This window comes from Verticillium dahliae, genomic scaffold (assembly GCF_000150675.1).
Source record: "Verticillium dahliae VdLs.17 supercont1.5 genomic scaffold, whole genome shotgun sequence".
Taxonomy (NCBI): Eukaryota; Fungi; Ascomycota; class Sordariomycetes; order Glomerellales; family Plectosphaerellaceae; genus Verticillium; species Verticillium dahliae.
In genome coordinates, this window is record NW_009276938.1 from 285632 (window position 1) to 308330 (window position 22699).

At 59.5% G+C, this 22699-nt stretch overlaps 7 protein-coding genes across 7 annotated transcripts; 4 read left to right on the forward strand and 3 right to left on the reverse strand.

Annotated features, from left to right (window-relative positions):
- Positions 1–1061: 1061 nt before the first annotated feature.
- VDAG_03093 (uncharacterized protein) lies at positions 1062–2166 on the reverse strand (the record flags this gene model as incomplete). Its single annotated transcript, XM_009656958.1, has 3 exons — positions 1062–1552; positions 1606–2017; positions 2071–2166. The coding sequence occupies 3 exons, from the start codon at positions 2164–2166 to the stop codon at positions 1062–1064; spliced, it is 999 nt and encodes a 332-aa protein (XP_009655253.1).
- Positions 2167–3021: 855 nt separating this feature from the next.
- VDAG_03094 (exocyst complex component protein) lies at positions 3022–5636 on the forward strand (the record flags this gene model as incomplete). The annotated part of the gene is made up of 2 exons (XM_009656959.1): positions 3022–3220; positions 3283–5636. 2 exons carry the CDS (start codon positions 3022–3024, stop codon positions 5634–5636), a joined length of 2553 nt encoding a protein of 850 aa, XP_009655254.1.
- A 330-nt stretch (positions 5637–5966) lies between these two features.
- Positions 5967–8954, reverse strand: VDAG_03095 (mitochondrial protein cyt-4; the record flags this gene model as incomplete). Its single annotated transcript, XM_009656960.1, has 1 exon — positions 5967–8954. One exon carries the CDS (start codon positions 8952–8954, stop codon positions 5967–5969), a length of 2988 nt encoding a protein of 995 aa, XP_009655255.1.
- A 693-nt stretch (positions 8955–9647) lies between these two features.
- VDAG_03096 (uncharacterized protein) lies at positions 9648–11829 on the reverse strand (the record flags this gene model as incomplete). Its single annotated transcript, XM_009656961.1, has 6 exons — positions 9648–9775; positions 9911–10530; positions 10601–10765; positions 11013–11150; positions 11306–11411; positions 11511–11829. The coding sequence occupies 6 exons, from the start codon at positions 11827–11829 to the stop codon at positions 9648–9650; spliced, it is 1476 nt and encodes a 491-aa protein (XP_009655256.1).
- Positions 11830–13188: 1359 nt separating this feature from the next.
- On the forward strand, positions 13189–14681 carry VDAG_03097 (dihydrodipicolinate synthetase family protein; the record flags this gene model as incomplete). Its single annotated transcript, XM_009656962.1, has 2 exons — positions 13189–13302; positions 13434–14681. 2 exons carry the CDS (start codon positions 13189–13191, stop codon positions 14679–14681), a joined length of 1362 nt encoding a protein of 453 aa, XP_009655257.1.
- Positions 14682–15297: 616 nt separating this feature from the next.
- Positions 15298–16374, forward strand: VDAG_03098 (uncharacterized protein; the record flags this gene model as incomplete). Its single annotated transcript, XM_009656963.1, has 4 exons — positions 15298–15391; positions 15481–15875; positions 15931–15973; positions 16058–16374. The coding sequence occupies 4 exons, from the start codon at positions 15298–15300 to the stop codon at positions 16372–16374; spliced, it is 849 nt and encodes a 282-aa protein (XP_009655258.1).
- Positions 16375–17786: 1412 nt separating this feature from the next.
- Positions 17787–22685, forward strand: VDAG_03099 (glucan 1,3-beta-glucosidase; the record flags this gene model as incomplete). Its single annotated transcript, XM_009656964.1, has 6 exons — positions 17787–18605; positions 18851–18933; positions 19001–20234; positions 20290–20338; positions 20401–21107; positions 21204–22685. The coding sequence occupies 6 exons, from the start codon at positions 17787–17789 to the stop codon at positions 22683–22685; spliced, it is 4374 nt and encodes a 1457-aa protein (XP_009655259.1).
- Between the last annotated feature and the right edge of the window lie 14 nt (positions 22686–22699).

Genomic DNA, 22699 nt, shown 5'->3' on the forward strand with positions numbered 1-22699 from the left:
GCGTCGGCCGAGGGTGAAACAGCGACATACTCGGCGCTCTCTCGGGGAGCTTTCAGGTATGCGACAGGCCGCTATTTTGTTGGGCGTCGGGGACCTTGGGGGGAAGCCCTTTGTCTCATTCTCCCACAATGGACTCGTTGATTAGAACCCTACATACCACCGGGCCTCCTCAATGAGGTCTTCAACCACCTGGGTGCCAACCTCCCTTTCTACCGCGTCAAGTACAACATCACCCGCGGCGGCATCCAGACCGCCATCAGCACGCCGCGGTACACAACCGTCTTCGGCCTCGACGCCACAGCCCTGTTCAACGCCGCCGGGCACCCCGTCGACGCCGCGTCCCGCGCCCCCCTCGGCCCCGACAGGCGCTACGACCGCATCCCGCCGCGCCCGCTGCCCGCGTGCCTCGACGCCCTGCGCCGCTCCGCCGAGGCCGCCACGGGCTGCGCCTTCAACGTCTGCCTCGTCAACTACTACGCCACCGGCGCCGACAGCATCGCCTTCCACAGCGACGACGAGCGCTTCCTCGGCCCCGCGCCCGCCATCGCCTCCTTCTCGCTCGGCGCGCGCCGCGACTTTCTGCTCAAGCACAAGCCGTTTCCGCCGCCCGGCGATGCGGCGATGACGGCGGCCCCGCGTCGGCCTGCTGCGCTGGGGACGCTGAGGTTTCCGCTCGGCTCGGGCGATATGCTCCTCATGCGCGGCGCGACGCAGGCCAACTGGCTGCATTCTGTGCCGAAGCGGAGCGGCAGGCATGCCGAGGACGGCGGGCGGATCAACATAACGTTTCGGCGGGCTGTCGTCAAGGGCGGCACGGAGAATTATTACCACTACAATGTGGGCACGGGTCCTGTGTACCGATGGGACGACGTCGCCAGGGAGATGAGGGTATCGAGTTGATTGGAAGCTGTCGGCAGCGAGAGCTATATGATACGAGAGAGCAAATGCAGATGCAAAAAAAAAAAAAAAAAAAAAAAAAAAAAGGAAAATGTATGATACCTGCCCCCCTGACCATGTTTCCCGGGGCGGTGTACACACATGCCGGCCCTGGCTTTTGCTTCTCATTTTCCCTTCCTGAACTGGGCGTTGGCAAAGTTGCGGAGCGCACGCAGGAACACTTGGTAGCCGACTTCCTGGTTGTCGGGAAGGCAGAAGATCTCCGTCAGGCGAATCGGCCACGGCGGGTATCCGTCGAGCTCGACATGCGGCCCGAAGAGAATGAGCAGATCGGGCTCAGGCATGATTCCCTCGGACAGCTCGGCTCCGATGAGATCCATGCCGATGTCCTTGGGCGACAGCTTGTTCTTCTGCGACATCTCGGCGAGCGTGCGCGTGAGGTCGACCATGGACTCGCGACCGTCCTCGGCCGAGATGAAGGAGATGTTGAGGTGGCGGGGGTCGGCACGGGCGAAATCGCCGAGGGCGGGGGATTCGAGGACCTCGTCGGCATGGGGCATCGAGACGGTGAGGGACGGCTGGTGACGGCCGAAGTAGGAGCGGAACTTTTGGTTGATCGACTGCTGCACATGGGGCAGGTATTTCTTGAAGATGCCTGCTACGAATCAGAAACAGGTCCCGGGAAGAAAAGAGTCGCGGAGCACTCACCAGTCCTCTCGTACACCGTCAGGGTGGGAATCTTGGCGCATGTGCACCAGACGGCAATCTCGGCCGCCTCGTTGACGAGCCTCTCGAGCTCGGCGCTGTGCCTGCCGCCCTGCCCAACCTTTAGGACTACACTCAGGTGTTGCGGTTTCTTCTTCAGTCCGTCGACGTCTCTCTCGATGAAAGCGGGTGTGCGGTGGTGGTAGAAGAGGATGGAGGATATACGGTAGGCCACAATATGCCACGCCTGTCGTATCCTGATGTAGAGGGAGAAGATGCTGTGCATTATGGTGAAGAGGGCGAGATGAAGCTTGTTGCGCAGGGCGCGTCGGAGGCCGAACCGAGGGTGCGAGGGGACATTGTGTTCCGCCCACTCATCGTCCTCGTCGTCTTCTTGGTCTATGGGCTTGTAGTCCTGCTCGGGGTCAGATCGAGTCCTCGTTCCCAACGACAGCAAGTACGACGCACATGGATAATCTTTTTCCTTTCCGCCTCACTCAAAATTTTATTCACTTGCAATATCTCGGCTTTGTAGAGCTTGCGGTCTCTCACGGGCATTGCCATGGCGGGCTGCCAATGTCGAAGATCGTCGGTATTAAGAAAGGGTCGTGTGGTCAATGTGTGTGACGTATGTCGGTAGCAAAGAAATGGTAGACAGGTGGACGGTTGAAAACAGCGAGGGTCGTGTAGCAGCGGTCGACGCGCTCACTAAGTAGTTTGGCACACAGAATGCCACGTAAGGCGCGGTGTCGAGCAATCCGGAGCTGGCTTGGCAGATGACGACGAAGGTGGTGAGAGTAGCAGCGAAATCAGCCCTCCACCAGGGCCCAAGGGCGAGCGAGGTACTGTGTACGAGGCGATTCAGGCGCGGCCCACGTGCTTTGCATTGGCGGGCAAGGCTGGACCCGATCATTACGACGACAGGACGCGACAACGCCCACGCTGCGCCACCAGTCTGCTGAAGCTACCTGTGGCTTAGTTGCTTGGTGGGGTGTCAGCCCGCTGGCCGGCATGTTACCCCAGTGGGACGCATCCCTGTAGATCGCCCTCCACCGAGACTGAGACCGAGACGAGTCGCAGGCCCGAACACCTCCATTGACGCACCTCAGCTTCCACGATTCCAATCAGGCACCATTTGGGAGGGGTTAAGTCGCTGACCATCACATCACCCACACTACCTTTTCTCTCGTCAGTGCTCCTGGCCTTTTTGCATCGATCCTGACGTCGCCTTTCACGTCACACATCACGGGTCTCGATCGAACATACACTCTTGACACTGCAACAACGCGACGACAACAAGCGAGACTCGGTCGGCCCAACAACGCACTCGACCACGATTCGGATCTGCAGTTCCAACCAAGGCGATTATTGTAGTCTGACCCAGAGCAACACCTTCTCACACCAATTGCGACCGCCGCCATGGAGCGAGCTGGGTCGGGGACCGCCAAGTCCTTGTTTCCCAAAGGACCCAGCTTCTCCTTGGAGGACTTCTCCAGCAAGGACTTCATCGTCCGTGACTTTATTGACGCCCTCGCGGAAACGGCTGTGCCGGTCAACCGCCGATCGGGACCCTCGCAGCAGGCTTTCGACTCGAAACCTCTGATCCGCACTTTCGAGAGTAGGTTGCTCTGTGCCCCGAAACAAGCATACGGCGCATGACTGACAGCTAGCTACACACAGGCGCCCTCGCTCAACTCGGAACCTTGTCCGAAGATCTCCAGGAGACCGAATCCGAATTGCTGTCGAACGTACGCCGAGCTGAAGCCCAACATGACCAGACACTCGAGACCCTCGGTCGCAAGCTCGACCAGTCCATGCGGTCCTTCGAAGCGCTCGATCTGAACCTCAGCAACTCCAATGGCACACCCGACCGAAGCGGCAGGCAGGAAGGTGGAGGCAACGTCGCCGTGCAGATCGGCGAGAAGCTGGAGGATCTCGACAAGAAGAGGAGGAGGGCGCAGGATGCCATCTTCCTCATCCAATGCTGGCTCGAGGTCAGCGAGACCGGCCGGCTGTCGTCCCTCGAAGACATCCAGCGCATCGGCGGCGCAGAAAACAAAGTCCGATGCGCCGTCATCTCCCGCCAGCTGATGCGCATGAGCCAGAGGCTCGACCCGGCATCGTGGGGCCAGACCAACGGCTCACGCACAAACGGCGTCACCAATGGCGTGTCGGGTGCGAGCAGGCACAACACGCGCGAGGTGCTCGAAAAGTTCAGCGAGGGGCTCGAACAGGAGCTGCTCAAGCAGTTCAACAACAGCTACCGACGACAAAACTTTGACGACATGATGGAGTGCGCCAAGGTGCTGCAGGACTTCAACGGCGGCGCCAGCGTCATTGCCGTGTTTGTCAACCAGCACCAGTTCTTCATCGATCGCGACCAGCTCATCACGGACGAGGTCACCACAGACGGCGAGACGTGGGAGCAGCTTGCGGATCCCGACTCGGATCCTCCAGGCGTGGAACCCAGTCTGCAGTCTCTCATTGACGAAGTCAAGATTGTCATGCAGGAAGAGTCGTTCATCATCAAGCGCGCCTTCCCCAACTATGAGACGGTGCTCATCAAATTCATCCAGAGGGTGTTCCAGCAGTCCATACAACAGCGACTGGAGCTGGTTCTGGACAAGGCGAATACCGTCTCATCGCTGGCCTTTTTGCGATCCCTGCACTCGTCAAGAGCATACATTAGCACGTTGATCGAGGATCTCAAGTCCCATGGCCTGACGGAGCACCCCGAACCTGCCTCGGCGCAGATCTCCCAGACCCTTGACCAACAGATGGAGGAACTCTTCGTTCCTTACCTTGTCGGCAACTCGTACATTGACAGGGAGAAGAAGAGCCTTGAGGAAATGTACAACTCGCTGCTCTTCAAGTTCACGGCTTTCCACGCCAAGAGGAAGAAGGCACCCACTGGCTTCATGGCCTCCCTGGCACAGCAGAGCACACAGCTCATGTCGTCGGCCAAGGATGCCTACCTTGAACGTCTGGACTCGTCTGAACTGACGCCAACGCAAAAGACCATGATGCTGCGTGTGGCCGGCCTGTCAGCCAACCGCGACAGCAAGAACGAAGTGGAGCTCACCGAGGAGGACGGCCAGCTCCGGGTGCAGAACGCGAAGCGCATGATGAAGTGGCTGGCCGAGAGCGTGCGGCGGACGCTGGAGCTGGGCTCCGCAGTCGAGACGCCCAAAGATGTCAACATTTTGCTCAACCTCCTGCTGTCCACCATGGGCCACGTCTACATCGAGACGGGCCTCGACGCGGCCCTCGATCAGTCCTCGTCTCTCGAAAACGCAAAGACGGAACCTGACATGAGCTTCCTGCCCACGATTCGCCCGGCCGTCACCATCACGGCCATCATGGAGCGTTTCATCACCACCGTTCTCATCAAGCTCGCAGAGTCCAACACGACGGTTCGCCGCAACATGTCCTCGCAGACGAGGACGTCGATCGAGACGATCGAGAAGAAGACAAACAGCGTCATCCGCTCCTCGATCGACGTGCTCACCAACTGGGTCTCGCGCTCGCTCTCCTCGCAGAAGAAGCTCGACTTCCGCCCCCGCGACGGCGAGCTCGACTCGCTCCAGACCCCGACGTGTCTGCAGATCAGCACCTTCCTCGCCAAGGCCGCCCGTCAGGTGAGCCAGGCCGTCGACGGCCACAACATGGAGGTCTTCGCGTCGGAGCTCGCGCTCGCCGTCCTGGCGCTCCTCTTTGAGCACTTTAAGAAGTTCCAGGTCAACGCCACGGGCGGGCTCATGGTCGCCCAGGACATTTCAAAGTACGCCGCCACCCTCAAGGCCTTTGGCTCGCTGACCAGGGAGGTCGAGGCCGCCGTCGAGCTGCTGACCGAGGTCGGCTCGCTCTTCATCGTCGGCCCCGAGGCGCTGCGGGAAAAGTCCAGAGGCCTGGCCGTGACGGGGCCGACGGGCGTCGCGGCGCGGAAGCTGACGAAGCCGGATTTCCGCGCCTTTGTGCAGAAGCGGGACGATGCTGCGTCGGTGGGGATCCAGGGCGTGCTGGCTGGGCTGTAGAGAGGGGAGCCTGCGTTTGGTCGGAGGATTGACGATACGATGGAATGATACCAGATTTACTGTGCCTTGTTCGATTTATGAAAATGTCATGTCCTGTGCTCGTATAATGGAGCGGTGCCGAGACTTTACCGATGTGTGTTTCATTCAGCCGTCTGTTGATACAATCCATCTTACACAGAGGATTTGTACAATGCGGTAGCTACAAGCCAGCAATAGCCACCTCGACCCCCTGACTACCTCGTACAGCCGTGTTGTACACATTCGGACACGCCAGCCAATATTCTCCCTCCGATCGCCGACGCTTCCGAACAGCCAACTCCCTCGAGGACGCTACGCTCCAGCCGCCCCCTCAGTCTCAGCCTCGTCCTCTCTCCCGACAGGTTCGACCTCGAGCTCGGTAGTATACGTATTCATGTCCCGAATCTCCACCGTCAACACGTCCCCGACGTTCGTCTCGGCCAGTTTCGTCCCGACATCCAGCCGAGCCAGCGGCACGACGGCGCCGATGCCGTAAAAGTCCCGCAGCCGCCCGCGGATGCCAAACGGCAGCACGGCGTCGACGACAAAGGCGAAGCGCTCCGGGAGCGGCGCCTCGCCGAACTTCCACGCGCGGAGCAGGGCCTGGAAGATCCATTGCGTCGGCCCGTCGCGGTTGTCGACCTCGCGGATCTGGCGCTGGCGCGCCTGCAGGGCGGGGAGCAGGCGGGAGAGGGCGTCGTGGGACCAGGGGAGGGATGGAGGGGCCGAGGCGTCCGCGTGCTCGCCGGCCTCGGTCGTCGAGGCGACGACGGCGGGGGGTGTGCCGGTCGCGCGCTCGTGGGCGAGGGCTGCGTGGATCTGCCAGTGCACGATGAGGTCGGTGTACCGGCGTAGCGGGGAGGACGCCTTGGTGTAGGCGTCGAGGCCGACGGAGTAGAAGGGCGCCGGTTGGGCAGAGAGCTCTGAGGTGCCGATGAGGCCGAAAAGCTGCTGCAGGAGGGCCGGGGGCAAGGGTTTACCGGCGGCCGTTAGGGGGTCGACGACCTCCTCGCGGAGGCGTTTCAGCTCAGCTGCGTTGCGGAGGGCTTCGGGCTGCGTGCTGTACGGGGCTGGAATGTTGCGGGACTGGCACCACTTGGCGGCGACCTCGCCGGCGGTGTGCATCATGCGCTCGACCAGACGGTCGGCCTGGCTATAGCTCGAGTGCGAGAACTTGATGAACGGGTCGCCGTTCCAGGCCATGGACGCATTGGGGTCTGTGGCGTGCTGCTTGGCAGAGATGGGCCGAAAAGACACCTCTGGAGAGGGGAGCCTAGACTGCAGAGTGGGAAGCTGGCCTTTGGCGGCACGGCGGTCCTTGAGTGCTTCGCCAAGGCGGTCGAGAAGGAGGAGGCCTTCCCTATCCTCCGCCGTGAGCTCGTCAGCCGTCGTGATTTTCTTGACGGGAGGTCGAGGGCCGGGGTCCTTTCCGACAGAAAAGGCTGCATCGCCACCGCTCTCCAAAGACTGAAGGCCGGGCAGGATAGACGTGACCTCACGTTTCGTCATATGCACGACGTTGTGAACAGTCCCGGGCTCGACATTGTAGCCTAGAACGTCGCCCTCTTCGTTCACCTTTGCGCTAAAAGTGAGGACCGGCTTGCCGGGGTTCAGCGAGAACTTTTGCTCCAGCTCAGGCGGTAACATCTTTTCAGGGTAGCCAGCAAGGTAGAGACTGGAGGGCATAGACTCGATATAGGACGCCAGCGGTGACGCTGGGTCAATGACTGATGCTGGATCTGCGATGTGGATGTGAATCCAGTGCTCGCCAGCTACATCCGTCGCCTCGATGGAAAAGCCGTCATCGACATCTGCAGTCTGATCCGAGTCGACACAGAAGATCTTGGTCTCGCCCCAGTCTCGGCGGGCACCCGCAGCGATGTCTGGCCTCATGGATGCCTCGACGTCGACGCTCGGACGACTCAGGCTGCCACCCCTACTGATCTCCGTGTCTGGGAAACGGTACTCGTACCGGGCTGGAATATCCCACGGCGGGATCCAGCCGATCTCTTGCAGAAACGTAAAGGCTGTCCAGTGGGCGACCCAGTCGGATTCGCTGTATAGCTGCGTCAGGCGAAGAATCGAGGATCCCAGACTATCAATCTGAGACGCTTGAGGAATGACCCTCCTGCACGCCCACAGCTCCATGAAGCGTATGTACTTCAGATCCGATTCTTCCCACTGGGGCAGATCCTCCGCCATCTGGCTGCTGGGACCTATCATACCATGAGGGGTCCAAGGCCTGTTCCTTCGGTTGGCGTTGACAATGGCACGCGCTCGCAAGATGAAGCGTCCGAGGTCGTTCTGTTTCAAAAGGGATGCAGACTGTCCGGGGTTGTCTCTTAGATACGCCCCATCGACAAGGCGGCGCACCCTCGACTCGACCAGTTGCAACAGGGCGATATCCGAGCCAGGTTGCACCTCGTAAATGTAGTTCCTTCGGTGCCACTTTGCGTTCAACGGTCGAAACCCCCAGCCGTGACGCTGCAGAGCAAGGTGAACGGCATACAGAACATGGGACGAGAACGTGCTGCCCTCCCGGAGAAATGCGGGCAGCATACGATCAGCGAGTTCCTCTAGGCTTAAGTAGGTGCGCTTGTTCGGGTCAGCCACATGCTCGCTGGCACCATCCATGTGTTTCAGAGAGGATTGGTAGAAGTGAACGGCCTCTGCGTAGAACTTGGTCAATCTCCCCTGCAAGTCGGCTGCCGTTCTCAGAGCCTGCGGAGTGCGCACGTGGTGCAAAACGTTGCGCGGTCGGGTAAAAGGCTCCGATGGGAGCAGGTCGACGATGGGCTGCAGAACAGCAGGGTCGACATAGTTGGTGACGGTGAAGAGAGCAACCAGACTCTGGTAGGCCAGCACCTCGCCCGTGTTCAGGTAGAAATACTGCAGACCGTGGTGGCGACCGAGGCAGATGGCGAGGACTGGCAAGCGGCTGCCACCGAAGCGCGTCTCCACGAGATCGCCGGCGAGGAGAGCGGATGTCTGGCCTCGGAGGTCTGACAGAACATCGCCATCGTACAGGTCGTTCTTGGCTTGCCTAGTGTCGTGCTCGTCGGTGAATGTGCGAACAGTCTGTGGCCTTGTAAGGAAGTTCCCCAGTCTTTCGTTGAAAGGCAGGTCGTCTAGAAGTCTGTGAGCGGATGCCTGGTTCTCCTGTTCCCAGACACGAAGCCTGTCGCGAACGCTGATTCTGGGCTGATCATGCTCGGCAAGACTCGTGGACAGGTTCTCGAAACCCTCTGCATCATTCACAGGCTGCGTAACGGTCGCAAGAGTCTGGAAAATGATAAGCATTCGCAGAGGCAGTCATGAGAATGGGGTAACACTCACTCGCTGAGCTGCCGGGCGAGCCACCAATGAAGCGGAAGCAGCTGAGGGTTGGGTTCTAGAGGTTCTAGAGCATACGCTTGTAGGAGATACAGCTTCGGCACAAGCGGAGACACATCTGCGGCAGATATAGGGCCGTCGTATCTGCTGCAACATTCTGGCCATGAAGTCATCGGACTGTTGCGCTGACTGAATGAGTGCGGGTGGATCTCTCTTCAGCGCGACAATCACTCACAAAAATTCGTGTTCAGGTGGAAGACATTGCAGGACATGAACGCGAGATCACGTGACTGGATGTGCTCCAGGTACGTACATCTCCGACATCCCCTAAAAATGTTCAGTGCGTCCACTGTATGAACCTTGAGAAGTCTACCATGTGTATGGCCAGACATTTGCCCCAGCCTGGTTTGCAGGCACCTCAGTCAATCATGTCACGAATGGTATTCGAATGCAATGCGTTCTCCGACTACAAGCGACGGCTCAGAGCGAAGGCAGGTTACCGGATCTCTGTGTATGACAGTTGCTCAGGCCAAATGATGCATATACTTCAGTTATCCAATCCCTCTCCTCGTTCAAGACTTGTAGGCTCCAGCCGCCTTCCTTCGTAGGTTTCTCAAGATTCTGCAGCAAAGCCCTGGTATCGAGCCGTGTCTTGCTTCACTATCTGTTCTGGTACACCGACATCCTGTTGCCTGCACCACAATACTGATCGCGATTCCCAACGCAGGTCAGGGTGCAGTCGTTCGCTGACACGGCGGATCCAGCAGCGAAAGTGTCTCCGCAGTAACCTGAAAATAAGGTCAGCTGATGAATTTTTGTGATCATTGATGAGCCACCAAGGCAGACAGAAGAACGGTGGATGAGAAACACGAGGAGAGGACGAAAGAGGGAGCGGTGGTGACGAGGCTTCTTCAGTGACTTACATTCTTTCCCAAACTCGGCTCCAAAGTAGTCAAAGCCAAGGCAGAGGTTAGCACATTCGTGCAACGTCATGTTGGCCTGTGAGTATTGGGCGCCAGTCAATGATCGGTTTGCGCTGCCATCGGTGCGGCACTCGACATAGTACCAGCGGTAAGCGACCCTGGTGCCCACGACTATCATAGCCGGCTGTGTGGGCTGGGGCACCGTGTTTCCGGGTAGTTTGTACATGAGCATGCGGTTACCGGCACCGCAGAGCTGCTTGTCGGGGGCTCCGGGGCAGGGCATGTTGCACGCGGAGAGGGCAACAGAATAACCGCCGTCGATGGTGTTGCTGTACCAGCACTCCTTGCCGAATTCGACGCCGGCGTATGCGTAGCCCGCGGCCTTGGCGAGACACTTTTCGACCGTCATCAGGTCGTCCGTATAAGAAACGTTGAGGGCACGAGCATTGGGCGGCCTGTTCCAGCAACCTACCAGCTCGTAGGAGCCAGACTTCTGGACGGCTACAGGCTTGGAAGTGGTTGTCGTCGTTGGCTGCGTCGTGGTGACGGGAGACGTAGACGTCGTCTTGGGGGCACCGCTGACGAGAACCGTCGTATCGCATAGACCGTACTCAGACTGACTATATTGTGAGTAGAGACGAGTCAGCAAGATCGAACCTCTTTCCGGATCAGGGCCCATGCTCAACATACCAGCCTTGGAGGTTGCTGCATTCCCAGTCCGAGAAACCACAGTAGCCCGCAGCGCCGCAGCAGTTGCCATAGTTGTACTTTGTGTCGGTGCACTTGTACTTGTTGTCGTAGCCGCATGTTCCGTCAGGGCTGGGGGTGAACGGCGTGGGTGCGGGCTTTGTAGACCTAGTACATTAGGTTGTCAGCGTTTTCGTGAACTGCAACGTTGTCTGCGAGCGGCTTGTCATACGTCGCGGTGGCGGTGGTGACTGGTGCATTTGATGTCGTTACTGCTGAACCATCGCATGCGCCGGACTGGCATTTGCCGGCACCGCACTCGGCTGCAGTGCTGCCACACCTGAGATGATAGAAGAATTGTCAGTTTCTTGAGATTTTGCACGACTTTGTCATTTGCAGGCGAGGGGTTACAGACTTTCCTGCGTTGGAGCAGCATTTGCCCCATTTCCCGCCGCACTCCAGAAAGCCAAAGTCTTTACCGCAAGACCCGTCGAAACTGTAACCAAGACCTGGGCAGTTTCCTTCCTGACAGTTTCCGATGGCACAGGAAGCGCTAAGGACGTTCACGATTAGCTCGTTTCACCCGGAAGCTGGGTGCTGGGGGCTTGGGGAGATATACTCTGTAGAACCGCAACTGGGGGGAGTTTGGTCAGCACATAGACTCGGATGCTCGGAAAGAAAAACACCCGTCCAAAGGAGGCTACTCACCGGTTGTTCGCACCACAACAGTCTCCGAATTCAGAGTTGATGCATGTGACATTGTTCCCTGTGCGCAGTCCGCACCCACCGTCCTTGGACACGGGAATCTCGGCATCTGCCCCATATCAAAGTCAGCTCGGCCATGTTCGGACATGACTGCACCAGCATTTGCATAGCAGTACGGAGAGGGAGGGAATGGGGACTCGGTCCGTACTCGTCCTGCGGCAGTAGGTCTCTCCAGGGACGAAAGCGTAGCAGTCAGACTGAACCGTCGGATTCAGCTTGTAGAACTGGGCCATGGTCAAGCCGTATCGCTTGAGGTAGTCCTGGCAGGTATCCCAGGCGTTCGATTTTGACCAGGCACGACAGCTGCCGAGCTCAAAGGCCCGCTCGACCAGCTGGAAGGGCGAGGCCTCGACGAGGTCTTCCGAGAAGGATTTGCCTCCATATTCGGATGGCGCGGCGTGCGAGACGGCAGCGTAAGAGGCAATGGCAGTCAGCAGAACAGCGCCGCTTTGGTGGAGAGGTTTCATGATGGCGAGTCGGGTCTGGCTCGACTCTTGACGAAAGATGCGGCAGTGACTGGAGCACCTCAGTTGAGGGTTGCAACGCGTCGTGCAGGTGACGATTATATGTCACGATGACTTGCCAAGTAGGTATGTCGAGTTGGTATGAAGTCACAAGAACAGTCCCGAAGAGAGGGCAGACGAAGAGGACGGCAAAGAAGAGGAAGAGGGGGATGCGGCCAGGGCGAGCTTCTGTCTCTAGCCCGTTCGATCCAGCTGGTTCATTCTTCTTGTTTTTTTCCTTCTCCGTCTCACCTGGCTGCGGAGCATCGCGATGCCGAGGCAGAGTATGTGGCATTGCGTGCGAAGAACATGGCCTGGGAAGAGAGGTACACGGCTGTACCTGCGAAGTCTCGGGGTTCTCAACGGTAGGTAGGGATGTATGCGTTGGAAGGTGCATGGCAATCAGGAAAGTGCATGCTGAGTAAGAGGCACTTTCCAGGGCATGCTAGCGCCTCTCGCCGTATGCATCAGGGAGGATAGCCCTTGCCGTTGCGCTGAAGAATCGGCGGCTACCTCCCGGATCAGCATTACGCGTATAGATAAGTGGGAGATGAGGCGAGGCCAGGGAGCCTCAAGCTTGATCCTGCAAGGTCAAAATGCCTGGCTACCTTGGGCGAGGGCGGCCGCCTCGGACATCGGTGTCCGGCCCGATCGTGGTCTAGGCCCTGCGAACTCTGGCGAGGGGTCCTTGGAAGTGCGGTGCTGAGCTAAAAAGCTTGAGGGTCTCGATCCCCACTTGGCAGCGTCCGGGGAAGCTGTCAGTCGACCAGGGGGTTCGGGTGCCTGCCCTGAGTGCCAGGGGGAGGCCTGGAAGGGGCGACCCCTGATGACCAGGCGGGCAGTCGGATCCGATCTGGTCTGGCCAGCCTGCCCCTATCCTTGCCCTTCTCCATATCACGATGCTTCCACCTCCCTGGTAATTATGAACTGCAAGCTCCAGTCATCAAACATCATCTATCATCTGCATCTAGCCGTCCACCAACCAGATCATTCGCTCCAGCTGCCTATTTCGACGACCAATTTTTTTTTGATCTCGCGCTGTCACGAGAACACCGTTCGACGCTGCCGAAACTGCCCACCTCTACAACTCCTCTCCCCCCACCTTTGTCTCTTCCGCTTCATCTTCCCTCTCGCACCTACACCCTTCCTCTCGTTACCACCCCGCCCCCACCTCGCAGACATCTTACTCGCTTCATGCCATCAGCAACCATGGTGCAGGGTCTGCTGTCATGTCCGACCGAAATCACAGTCCAGATCTTTTCCCTCTGCGATGGGCTCACTGACATGCTGGCTCTCGCTTCCACGTGCAGGCAGCTGCATGTCATGTGGGAGAAGGCCGCCCCGCCACTCATCTGGTCGACTGGGCGGAGAGAAATTCCTGCCTTTGAGGAGGCCTTGATGGCGGTGAGTCGGATTCCGAGGAGGAGTCGACACCCTGTGTTCCAGGCCCACGACGCCTGAAATGTGACCGAGCACATGGCCTTTCTTGTTTCTCTTGCTCACCTCGCCCCCATCTTACCCCTACCTTCTCATTATACACGCTGACAGGCTATATTCCTCTCCAACAGGTCCGCGCGACGAACCTCGTCAGACCCGCCTTCGAGGCCGGTGAGCTGCCGCCTCGCATCACATCCCTCGGCAAACTCACTGGCGCCTCACGCAAGCCCAGTCATGCCGAGCTCATCCAGGTCCTGCAGATGCAGCATGTGGCCGCATGCCTCGAGCACATGTTCTTCTACTCTGGCAAGATGATTTTTGGACAGTCCAAGTGGACCGGTCTTGTGCATCCAGATCCGCCCAACTCCAGCATAACGGGTCCCAGCGACGATGGAGCCGAACACGCTCGCCTGCTCTCCCAATGGAAAGAAAACTTCCGGCGGGCCACCTACAGGCTCTTCCTCGCCGGCGCAGTCCTTGCACATGCCTACCATGAGCCCTTCTTCCGATCCCTTGAGCAGGGCGAGAGGTACTTTTCAGAGCCCTCGACTCGCGAGTCTTGGGAACGGGACAATGACTATCTCGGCACCTTTGCTGTCTATAATCACGAGCTTCAGGGCGACAAGAACGCAGAAGCCTTTGGGCCCCTTTCTAGCTGGATCGTAGAGACCGCGAGGACAGAAGCGTCTAGTCGAGGTTTCATGCCGTACTGGAAGAGGCCAGCCTACCTGGCAGAAAGATCCGAGGAAGAGGAGGAGGAAGAGGATGACAATGGCGAAGGACGTGATGGTCCCTTGACCGACCAGGACGTTTTCCCCCTCTGGGAGCTTATGCGCATGTGGACAGCACATGAGCTCGCGCAGATCCGACTCGACTGGGGCAGGGGCACCAATCATCATTCGCCGCACTCTGAATGGATGAGGCATCTGGAGCCCTCTCAGGTACGGATGGCCTCGGTCGTTCTGTTCGGCACCTTTCAGCTTACCGAGTTGACTATGCCTGCTCGAGTCGAGGACACAGAACACACAGTACTCATCGCGACCCCTGTGACTCCATCGGACGCAGGAGGTCGCAGCACCAGCCCGACGACCTCTGTGCACGTACTTGACGGTCCGCCGCAGCCGTACTCGTGGAATGTGCGAGAACGACTGGCCTGGATGCCTCTACCCTCCGACCGTAGTGAGCAGGATCCTGGCCCCGGTCTCGGTTGTAAGTTTTTCAGCTACATTTTCGAGGTCTACTGGAGCAGAAGATTCACGAACATGGATACGTATTGGGCCAGTGCGCCGATCCACGAGTTCGTCGCCGGAGCAGAAGCTTTCCCCGAGGGCGATGACGGGCGGGAGAATTACGGCTTTGGTTTTCTTGAGCGGATTTAGGATCCTGCCCACATCAGATTAGCCTATTCGTTTGGTCTACATCACTACCTTGTACCTGCATCACCCAAGGGTTCCTCTTCCATCAGCTCATGTCCCCTCTCTTAACCCCTGTTCCCGGCACGGCACGACGTGGGGCCTGCAACGTGCATCGACCAGCCCCGCAAAGCTTACATTGCTTGACGAGCAGGGGTTAGGGGCCACAGGAGACTTGATCTCGACGCTATGCGCCCTCAGTCTGACCATCCCGGTCGCAATCTTTGAAGAGGTCTTGTCACAAGGGCGGCCCGCTACCCCAGGCGCCTCACTTCTCTGTCAGGAAAGACTGCGCATCACAAGAGCGTCCGTCATCATGGCCAAGCACAGGAGACGGCCCCATACGACCGCAGGCACCTCGGCAACGCAGGGCTGCTCTTCTCTGATAGATCTATGGCTCGCCCCTTGGTCTGACCTCCGTCGCCGAGGTTGACAAGAGCGGCTGCAGACACTCTCGTCTTCCCCTTCGCTCTCAATCGCTTCATCGCTCAACGTACGAATCTTCTCTACTGCCCGTCAGATTCCCGTCAGATTCATCATGTTGCTTTGGTCGTCACTGCTCCTTTGCTGGGCTGCCGTCGTCATGGCACAAGGCTGGCCAGGCCCCAGATCTGTCTCAGGTACGACCTACTCGGCGAGACTGACTGAGGGAGGCACGAAGGACTACGTCTACAATGGTAAGTTCTCTAGTGCAGATCTTTGAGACTACTTCTAGGTGGTGATGGGCCGTCAACATGACTGTACAGTATACTAACGCTGGTTGTAGTGCGCGACTATGGCATCCTTCGACCGAAACTAGTGTACAACTGCAAACTTGTGCCTGCTCTTTGCAAGAATGCCATGAGGTATCTAGGAGGCGGAACAACGTCACAGTTTCACTTTGACGCCTTCCGTGTGCAGAAAAAGCGCGACGCTGGTCGCAACGCAAAGAAGTCGCGTGTGGATGCGCGTCGCGATGAGAGCTGCCCTACCAACTGGATCAATAATGGCAGGTGCCCTGAGGGTGATCAGCCTGACTGGACCTGGAAGAGCGGTGGGCAGATCAACCCACTTGTGAAAGCACAGATGCACATTGATGAGGATGGGGTCCAGCACAGAAACCGACTTGCCAAAGTGGAGGAGATTCGAGTTGCCGATGCCAGTGAACCACTGGGTTACAGGGTCGAGACCCAGTCTACCCCATACGGAGCCATTCTGTCCTGTGACGAGTTTCCAGCGGCAAGCTGGATTGAAGGAGGGCAACGGAGCCAGCACATACTGTACGTGAAGCGCCCCCTCCTCACGCTTTCATTCGAGCTGCACAGGCGTGAAAATCCCATACTAGCAAGGCTGACAAGAGACAGGTGCACCGATCTCTGCGGGCTGCGCTGCCTCGGCGTCCACTGCAACAGAGCAGGACTGGCAGGGTGACGGCCACAACGCACTTGGCCGCTGGTTCACTGCTATGGCACAAGGCAAATTGACGCCCTTTTCGCCCAAGCCTGATTACACGATATTCAAGTTTGACTATCTGGCAGACACGACGCAGGGCGCCACGGTCGGCGACGCTGTATGGGTCGAGGTCCGCGGGAAGAAGCGCTACTGCTTTGGGCCGAAGCCATCAACTGGAAGTGACTGCCAGCCGACTTACCCCGATGACCCGGCGCCTGTGAACCCCTGAAGCAATCCAAGACTTGGAATCGCGAGTGTAGGCAGACTGTGCTCCCTGTTATGGCTCATGTTCTTATTTTGGATTGCACTTTGTCCCCGGGTTCTGCAGTCAAGAAACATGAACGGCTCTAGTTTGTTTGTGCTCGCACCAGATCGAATAATCTACGCTACTACAACTGATGCGATACTGGAATTCGCCCGGCCAAAAACATGGGAATTGTGCTTCGTGTTCGTGGAGCGACCAACTGGCGTCCTGTCAGCCCTGGACGTGGAGCCTTCACGTGCTTGTGACAGTCACTCGTCCGGGAGGGAGATGAAGTGAGCTAGAATCAGCGACGATATCGTTTCCTCATCGGGCTGCGGCACGACGGGCAGACTAGCAGGGATCCTCAGCGAGCCGACTCAAGGGTCCAGGGTCCAGGGTCCAGGGTCCAAGGGGGAAGGGTCCTGGACTAAGGCAGCGCCGTTCACGCAGACCAGGGCCCCGACGGCGACGATGTCAAGGTCGGCTGCAGCCGTCTCAGGCCACCTGCCTTTCCGAGCTCGAACCCTAGATCCGAGGAACTGTGCCGCACGGGAGAAGAAGCTGCTCTCGTCAGCGCGAAATACCTCACTCGAGCCAGGCCTTCGGCCTTACAGGGCCAGATCAACCCGACCCCCTGCGTGGAATGTCGGCGTGGGGTAGAGAGCTGTGAGTGCCATTGGTGGGGTTTCCGTGGGATATACACATATGATAGCGTCGGCCACTCGACATGTTCGGTAACGTGGTGAACCGCCGTGCTGGTCAACGGCGCGCTTCATTTTGGGGGCACACCCGCTGATCCGAGCTCTGAGATGCAGCATGCAATGACCGAGGACAGCTGCAGCTTCTAAGCCCTGTCGCTCTGCATGGTACCAGGCTCAGAATGCAGTGTCAGCTGGCTGGGCGCGTTGAACAACCGAGACATGTACAGCCTTATGGAGCCAGGGCTGCACAGCGGACACGGAACATGATCCTTCAACGGCGGAGTGCTCGATGTTCCTCGATGTATCTCCAAGTATCATTGTCTAGACCGGCCTGTCGGTCTATCAGCTGATGCCGACGAGGTTATCTACGAATTCTGCGAAGCGCCGCAGCCACCCTCATGTCTGTCCGCGGAGCACTGCCTCGGACAGCAGACGGAGTCCTGGGTACAATATCTGATTCTCGGATTCGACATGAACCAGTGATAGTTTTCCTTCGCCCAGTCCAGCCTCTCCTTCTCCTCTTCAATTTTCATTTTTCATGGGCAGAACAGCAGTCTGCTTTCCTTGATTGAGGTGCCCAGCACAATTTGGAGGGCCATTCCCCTTTTCATCGTACGATAGAAGTCTCGCTCTGTCTGCTGAACTCTTTTCTCATCCATTCGAGATCGCATCGGCGGCAGTCACACCTCACACAACATGGCCCGCCGTTATCACTTCTCCTCCATCTTGAGCCTCCTGCTCCTCCTCCTCTCGCTGGCGGCCGTGCAATCCCAGGCCGAAAAGCTACACCAAGAGCATGGCGAAGAACCGGCCCGCCGCTCCTCGGCCGGTGTCATGTCCCTGAGCGGCAGCCTCTTCGAGACAGACAACGTCGTCCCAGGCGAGCAAGCCCATGGCGCAGCGAGACCTCGCCTCGTGCCGCGTCAGCTCCGAAACTCCACCACCACGGCCAACGCCACGATCAGCGAAGCCGAGCAGATCGTCCTCGCGGCGCAGGCCGAGGCCGCCGAGCGCAACGCCCGGCTCGTGGCCAACGTGCGGCGCAACCGCTACGAGTTCCACGCGCCCACGCCGTCCAAGGGCCTCCTGTCGCCCAGCGGCGACGACAGCGCCACGGGCGTCAACGAGACGGTGGCCGAGGCGGCGGCCGTGCTGACGGAGGTCATGATCCAGAACGGCACGCTCAGCGTCGACGACGCGTCGGCCGCGTCCGAGGGCCCGCTGCAGGCCCGCCAGTCGGGCACCTGGTGGCTCGAGGGCATGACGCAGAACGGCCTGTCGCCCTTTGCGCCGTCGGGGTACAAGGTGTGGCGCAACGTCAAGGACTACGGCGCCAAGGGCGACGGCGTGACGGATGACACGGCCGCCATCAACAAGGCCGTCTCGGACCAGAACCGGTGCGGTCTCGACTGCGGCAGTACGACGACGCTGCAGGCTGTGGTGTACTTCCCCCCGGGCACGTACATCATCAGCGGAAGTATCATTCAGTATTATCACACGCAGTTCATCGGGCATGTAAGTGGGCTCTCGAGACCGGGGTGGCCCTTTGGAGGGAAGAACGTTTGGCTGACCTGTGAACTAGCCGACGAATCGCCCCGTGCTGAAGGCATCGCCGGCCTTTGTTGGTCTTGGCATGATCTCTTCTGATGTCTATGTTGAGGGTGGAGAGGGAGCCCAGTGGTACATCAATCAGGTGAGTTGGTTGACACTTGCTGTACACAGTTTTGGGCCTCACGTTGCTGATTCCCGTGGCTCTGCAGAGCAATTTCCTTCGCCACGTGAGAAACTTTGTGCTGGATATGACATCCGCCCCTCTCCAGGCATATGTTGCCGCCATCCATTGGTACGTCTCGCAAAGCACATATTTCGTGATTCGAAGTGGCCGTCTTGCTAACACATAGACTTCCCAGGCAAGTCGCCCAGGCAACATCGCTCCAGAACATCAAGTTCGTCATGTCCACCGCCGCCGGCAACAACCAGCAGGGCATGTTCATGGAGAACGGCAGCGGCGGCTTCATGAGCGATCTGGAGTTTGTCGGCGGCGCCCTCGGCATGTACGTCGGCAACCAGCAGTTCTCGGTGCGCAACCTCAAGTTCTCCAACCACCTGTCCAAGGCCATCGAGATCCACTGGGACTGGGGCTGGACGTGGAAGGGCGTCGAAATTTCCAACTGCCCCGTCGGCATCGTCATGGTGTCGCCCGACGCGACAACAAAGGTCGGCTCGGCCATCTTCATCGACAGCAAGATCACAAACTGCCCCGTGGGTCTCCAGCTGCAGAAGCCGGCCGCCAAGGCCGCCATCTCGCTGTCGCTCTTCTCCGTCACCACGAGCAACGTGCCCGCCGTCGTCAAGTACGTCGACGGCGCCACGCTGCTCGCCGGCTCGACGGGCACCAGCACCGTGGCCGCCTGGGGCGTCGGCAAGCGGTACGACACGCAGAACGGCGAGGCGTCGGGCGTCCAGCAGGCGGGCGCGTACCCTCGCGCGCCCGTCATCTCGGGCGGCCTTCTCAAGAACCCCAGCAGCCAGACGTCCGGGTTCTTCGAGCGTTCCAAGCCCCAGTACGAGTCGAGGCCTGCCAGCGACTTTGTCAACATCAAGCTCGCGCCCTACAACGCCAAGGGCGACGGCAAGACGGACGACACGGCCGCCCTGAACGCGGCGCTGTCGGCCACGGCGTCGGCGGGGAAGATCCTGTGGCTGCCGGCAGGGGTCTACATCGTGACGGACACGGTCTTTGTGCCCCCCGGCGCCAAGGTCGTCGGCCAGTCCTGGTCTCAGATCATGGGCCAGGGCGCCAAGTTCCAGAACGCAAACGCGCCGTACCCCGTCGTCAAGGTCGGCAACCCGGGCCAGTCTGGTGCCGTCGAGCTCCAGGACCTCATGTTCACGGTGCGAGGCAAGACGGCCGGCGCCATTGTCTTGCAGTGGAACATCAAGGAGTCGTCCAAGGGCTCCGCCGCCATGTGGGACGTTCACGTCCGCGTCGGCGGTGCGGCCGGGTCTGACCTCCAGGTCAAGAACTGCCCGAAGCTGACGGGAGCCGTCAACCCGAATTGTATTGCGGCCGCGATGCTGGTGCACCTGACGCCGCAGTCGTCTGCCTACTTTGAAAACACTTGGTTCTGGGTGGCTGACCACGTGAGTTCATTCCACACTTGATGGCAAACAGAAAGGGAGACTGATCCTTTGTTAGGACCTCGATATTCCGGCTCAAACACAGATCGATATCTTTGTTGCTCGAGGTAAGAGAGAGTGGTTCGCTACATCCTGTGCCCACGTAGCATGTGCTGAAGAAGCTCCGCAGGTGTGCTCATCGAGAGCACCAACCCCGTCTGGCTGTACGGCACGGCGAGCGAGCATTGCGTCCTCTACCAGTACCAGACGATCGATGCGTCCAACATCTTCATGGGCATGATCCAGACGGAGTCGCCCTACTTCCAAGACACGCCTCGAGCACCGGCGCCGTTCGGCACGGCGCCGGCCCTCTACAAGGCGTCCGATCCCACCTTTGACTTCTGCAAGCCGGGCGAGCGCAAGTGCGCCGTGTCCTGGGGCGTCCGGATCGTCAACAGCGAGAAGATCTACATCTACGGCGCCGGTCTGTACTCGTGGTTCGACAACTACGACCAGGCGTGCGTCGGCACGGAGGACTGCCAGCGGCGCATGGTGTCCATCGAGACGAGCAGCGACATCTGGATCTACAGCCTCATCACCAAGGCGACGATCGAGATGATCAGCCCCGTGGGCGGCGTGGCCGTCCTCGGCAAAGACAACAAGATCAACTACTGCGACGTCGTCATGGCCTGGTTGGGCAGCGCCACGGGCGGGAGCTCGAGCAAGGGCGTCATCTACCGCTCGCCCGTCTCGGCCACTGTCATTCCTCTGTCGGCGACGACGGTGCCCAAGGGCGCCACGCTGACGATCGACCGTCCTGTGGCGAGCAACGTCGTTTCGCTGCCTAAGGATGGCAACCAGAACCAGCCCAAGGGTCCTGGAGCGTCAAAGTGCAACGTATGTTGGAGCCCCTTTCACCTGGAGATCCCATGCCGCTGGAAAAAAAAAAGAAACAAAAAAAAGGAGATCAACCGCTGACACTGCGTGACATAGACCTGCGATCTGGCCCGCGCCATATCCTCGACGTGCTGTGGCACAGGAGGCAGCTTGGGCAACCCCATTAATGTTCCCGCTGGTGTTCCGATCCCAAGGCCTTTCCTCCTCCCTCCCGGCTTTGTTCCCAACCAGCCCATCGTCGACACGTCCGGCAAGGAGTGGCAGGCCGGCGTTCCCTTGACGCAAGAAGTCGAGGTCCCAGCGGGCACAGTCTTCACCTTCCCGCTCATCGTGCCGGCCGGTCTCCCTTTCAGTGACAAGTACACGCCCGAGGAGAACCAGGGCGACGACGACAGCGGCGCCCTGTACCTGCCGTCCGACTTTTGGGAGGGCGAGCACACCGTCAGCTGCCGATACCCTTGCACCATCGTGTACCCGCCGTCGGCGACGACGACGACGTGGATCCCGCCGCCGCTGACGACGGTGGTCAGCAGCCAGACCATCACGTTCACGGTCGAGAAGCAGACGACTGAAAAGGTGCACATATCCAAGACGACGGTCAAGACGGAGAGCGGCTCGCAGCCGACCGTCATTGTGGCGCCCGTCCCGGCGCCCAAGCCTCTCTGCATCAGCTACACGATCCCCATTGTCAACATCAAGGTCAAGTTTGGTCTCTGCCCGCCCGACCTCAAGCCGTTCCCCCCTCCGATCCCCAAGGTCACCATCATCCCCGTGCCCCCCGGCGGCAAGCCGGGACCGACGACGCCTGGCAACAAGCCTTCGGAGGAGCAGGAGGAGCAGGAGGACGACGAGACGCGCGAGAACCCGGTGTGCCCGTTTATCCCGTACATCTCGGACGACTACGACTCGGGCCTTCCGGGCTACAACCCCTTTGACCCCGAAAACTACGACCCGGACACGGACAGCTACCCGTGGAAAGACGGCGGCAGCGGGAACAACGGCGGCGGCGGCAGCAGCAGCAGCGGGCCGGGGGCCGGCACGGGCACGCCCAAGACGACGACGATCCCGGTGCCGCCCAAGACGACGCGCACGACGACGGCCACGACGCCCGTGTCGACGAGCAACCCGGTGCCCAAGCCGACGGACCCGCCCAAGCCGAAGCCGCCGCAACCGGGCACCAACAAGGCGACGTGCTGGAGCAGCGGGCGGCAGGTGTACGGGCACGAGCTGCAGGACGCGCTCAACAAGTTCTGCGACTACGCCGACGGCACGCGCATCCACGGCAACCAGGAGCTCGCCATCGCCAAGTCCGGGTCCTGGTGGTCGATGCTGCACGTCGGCGTCACGGGCAAGAACAACTGCGAGTTCACGATCCGCGCGCAGGAGTGCAAGGACATCCTCAACCAGGTCGTCGGCTGCAAGCCCTACAGCGCCTCGCTGCTGCGCATCGGCGGCTACGTCGAGAACAACTGCGCCGTCTGGAACCTCGATCCCGATGCCAGCCTCGACGGCGAGTGTCCGCCGATCCCCATTCCCTTTTTGCGCGTCTTCTGCGACGCGAAGCGCGTGTTTGACTAGGTCGGCGTCGGCGC